Source organism: Chinchilla lanigera, unplaced genomic scaffold, assembly GCF_000276665.1.
Source record: "Chinchilla lanigera isolate Chin_1 unplaced genomic scaffold, ChiLan1.0 scaffold00041, whole genome shotgun sequence".
Lineage (NCBI taxonomy): Eukaryota > Metazoa > Chordata > Mammalia > Rodentia > Chinchillidae > Chinchilla > Chinchilla lanigera.
In genome coordinates this window covers 13157486-13161184 of record NW_004955442.1, presented here as the reverse complement: position 1 = coordinate 13161184, position 3699 = coordinate 13157486, and the positions used below count along the sequence as shown (strand labels likewise).

The 3699-nt window shown below is 55.3% G+C and overlaps 1 protein-coding gene and 1 pseudogene across 1 annotated transcript in view; one reads left to right on the top strand and one right to left on the bottom strand.

Moving 5' to 3' along the window:
* Tfap4 (transcription factor AP-4 (activating enhancer binding protein 4)) overlaps positions 1-718 on the bottom strand; it is a gene marked incomplete at its 5' end in the record, with an annotated part of 13822 nt that extends 13104 nt beyond the window's left edge. Inside the window, 1 exon segment of the mRNA XM_005391306.2 lies at positions 486-718. Within this exon segment, the coding sequence (XP_005391363.1) occupies positions 486-574 (89 nt within the window).
* Positions 634-3699, top strand: part of LOC102016316 — a 5775-nt pseudogene continuing 2709 nt past the window's right edge.

Sequence of the window (3699 nt, the reverse complement as noted above, 5' to 3'; positions counted from 1 at the left end):
CCCCCACCCACACCCGGAGCCGCGGCGGGGCTGTACCGTCGCGCCCGCGCCGCGGCCCCACGCACGCCCCGGACCCCCCCAGACCCATTTGAAGGGGGGCATCCGGAGAGCGTGAGGAAGCAGGGAGAGGAAGGAAGCCGCCGCGGGAGGGGGGAGGAGGAAGCGCGGGGGGGAAAGCCACCAGCATCAAGCATGGCCGGGACTGCTGCAGAACCACGTGGGTCTGTTTGCAATTTACAAACGTCGCGACTCGCCCGCCTGCAGCGGACAAAAGTATCCAGGGCCGCTCCGGGTTCCTACGTTCCAAGGGAGGAGGGTCCCCAAGAGGCGCGAGCCGGGCGCGCGAGCTGCGGCCACCCCAGCGGCTAAGAAAGACGAGCGGGGTCGGCAGCGCGGGCCATGCGTGCGCACACACGCGCCAGCCCCGGGCGGGCTGGCCGGGGGCTGCAATGGTAGGAAGGGGTTGGGGGAGGAGGAGTACACACCTACAGAGCCCTCCTATCACTTCTTTCTCTGTTTTCCTGAAATGTTGCAAAGAGGGCACCTTCTGAGTGGGCACCATGAAATACTCCATAGCGATCGGCCCCCCTCCTCTGCACGAGCCAGGTCCCGCGGTCCGCCGGAGAATGCAAGATGGAAATCCGAATCAAAGGGCAGCGCCGGACGGAGGTGCAGAATCGGCCGGTCCCAGATGCTGGCGGCGGCGGCGGCGGCGGCGGCGGCGGCGGCGAGGGGAGGGAGGCGGGCGGGAGGGGCGGGAGGGAGGTCTCTCCGGCCTGCCTCCCCGGGCGTGTGTATGTGTGTGTGTGTTTGCAGCTGATCAGATGTCTGTTTCAAGGCGGGAAACAGCTGGTGAAAACTCAGCACTCCCCCGGCCTCCTTCCGCGGAGTAAGGAATTGCATGTAAACAAAGGACTATTTGCTGCGTCCCCCGAGCGGCGCGAGGCCCGGGCGAGAGGGGCGCAGGCCCCTGGGGAGCGGCTGCAACGGGGATCTGCGGGTCTCCCCTGGCGAACAGGGGGCCCCCAGCAACAGCCCAGCTGCTGGGGCGCGGCGTGAATGGAGAAATCTGCGGCCCAGCTACATGCGCCACTATGGGTGATGAGGTCCATCAGCTGACAGGTTGGCAAGCATTGCAGGAAAAAAAAAAAGCCAGCCACCACGAGGGAGCTCATCCAGTGCCCAGGGTCTGCCAGGGACTGTCCGTGTAGGGTCAGCCTACAACGCGACCCTCGGGGGCGCACGGCTGGGTTCGGCTTGCCGCGGCAGCGGGAAGGCGGCCCAGGGTGCGTGCTTAGGTTTTTTGCTTTTTCACGATGCAACTACATATGCAGTGGAGTCCCGGCGCGCTCCCTCGGAGCAGACCCAGGGCCCCCTAGAAACTAGCGTCACGGCCACCGCTTCCCGCATTTAACTTGGGGCTGACTCCGGGGGCCTGCCAACCTCTTCCTTCCGTCCCTGCCCAGCTAGCTGCGCGTCCCGGGCTCTGGAGTCTGGGAATCCCGGAGCCGATGAGGTGACGGCAAAGGGGGGCGCGCCAGCCAGCTCGGACGCGGGGGCTTCGGGGCGGGAGGTGGGGGAGCGGTTACAAAGGAGGGGCGGAGCAGAGAGGGAAGGGTGGAGGCGGGCCAGAACGGCAGCGGCCCCCGGGGGAAGTTTGCCAGCAAGGCAGGAGGCCTGGGGATTGCCCCCAATCCCCTTGTCCCCATCCCCAACTTGCCCCCTCCGCGGGCGGAAGGCTGCAGCTTCTCATTCACGGCAAAATCCCTGCGGAACTTACTCCTCCGCCAGGGTGCGCGCTCTGCAAAGGGGTGATCGAGAAGGGAGGACACTAGCTCGGAGCTTCCGCCCTTTGCCCCCCCACCACGGCCCACTTTCCGGCACCAGACCCTCCCCTGCCTCCTGGAGAGTTGGCCCCCGGCTCAGGAAGCCCACGCCCATCTTGGAATGTCCTCCCTCCTGCCCACCGCCTTTCCCAGCCCCAGCCGCCTTCCAGGTCCCGCCCAAGTCGCGCCTCCTAATTGAAATATAGTACTCCTACTAATAACAATTGTTACAGTTATTATTAGGGAACATTGTTATTAGATATTACCAGCACCATGTAGGTGCCAGGCAGTTTTGCATTTGTATTCCCCACTCCTCAACGCAATTTATTAGACAGTTTCTGTAATTACAGGTCCCCAAATATTTAATGTCTAAGACCCTGGAAGGTTTAATTTGAAATATAGGTCCTTGACACACACACCCTACTGAATCTGGGGTGCTGCTTAGGGAATTCATCTTTTTTTCGGGGGGGGGGATTTATCTTTAACTGCCATTAATGATCAGGTCACCCTATGCATCTGTTTATTATCCTTGCCCCCGCATTCTAGTACGTGTGCTGCGGAAGCAAGCACTGCCTCCGCATTCTAGGTACTAGAGATTGAACCCAGGGTCTTCGAACTGAATGAGGTCCCCAGCCCGGTGCATGCACGTGTGCATGAGCGGTTTGAGACAGGAGCGCCCTAATCCTTTTTTTTTTTTTAAACAGGATCTCACTATGTAGTTCAAGCTGGCCTTGAACGCATTATGTAGCCCAAGCTGGCCTCGAACTCACGGAGATTCTTCTACCTCAGCCTCCCCATCACTGGGACTGCAGGTGTGTGTTACCACACCCAGCTCTCTAAGTCTTTTAAACTGCCCAGTCTGGACTCTGAACTTTTGATCCTTGTGCCTCAGTCTCTCAGAGGACTAGGATCACAAAAGAGGGCCATCACACTCAGCATGGAGTATTTTGAGATAGAAAATTTTAAGGGATGGCCAAAAATATTCAACACTCATGAAAAATCATGTCTTGATTAATACTTTTAAAAATCAAAATCAAGCTGGGCACAGTGGCTCACGCCTGTAATCCCAGCACTCAGGAGGCTGAGACAGGAGGATCATTGTGAGTTCAAGACCAGCCTGGGCTACTACAAAGTGACCTCAAGGCCAGCCTGAACTGCATAATGAGACCCTGTCTCAAAATGACAAAAAAAATTCAAGGCTGAGGTTGTGGCTTGGGGGCCAGGGATAAAGTGCCTGGCTAGCATACACAAAGGCCTAGATTTGATCCCCAGTACCATAAAAAAAAAAAAATCTATGATGGGCAGGGCATGGTGGCACATCCCTATAATACCAGCATTCCCAATTGTGGGTATTTTACACTGTTTGGAAGAAAGCTAAACCCTGAAGAGGAACATCCCAGCCACGCGTGCTGCAGATAGCCTTCCTGACCTCCACATGCTGTCCATGCCATCAAAATGAGTCAGGCAATTGATTGTGACTTCCTTAACATTTTCTCTTTTTAATTATTATTTTTAATTTTAAAAAGCAAATGGAAAATGTATATTTTGATGAGCTAGGGTGTTATTTTTTTGAAAGTCAGCTGAAGGACAATTAGACAGCACAGCAAAGACTGCGAAATGCACTGACCCCCTAGAATGTGATTTTTGTTACTTTTTATTTCTGTGTGGGTTTTATCGTTTTGTTTTGATTTTGGTAGAACTTAAATTTGGACCTTTGGAGGAATGAGCATCATTGTTTTCTTTTGGAGGGACGTTCTTGATGGTTTAAAAAAGTTGACTTAGATTTTAAAATTTGGTGCTTTTAAGAAAGTTAAAAATGAATAGCAATGCTTCAATTAAAGTTACAAAAGAGATATTTCATGTGTTCTGTTGT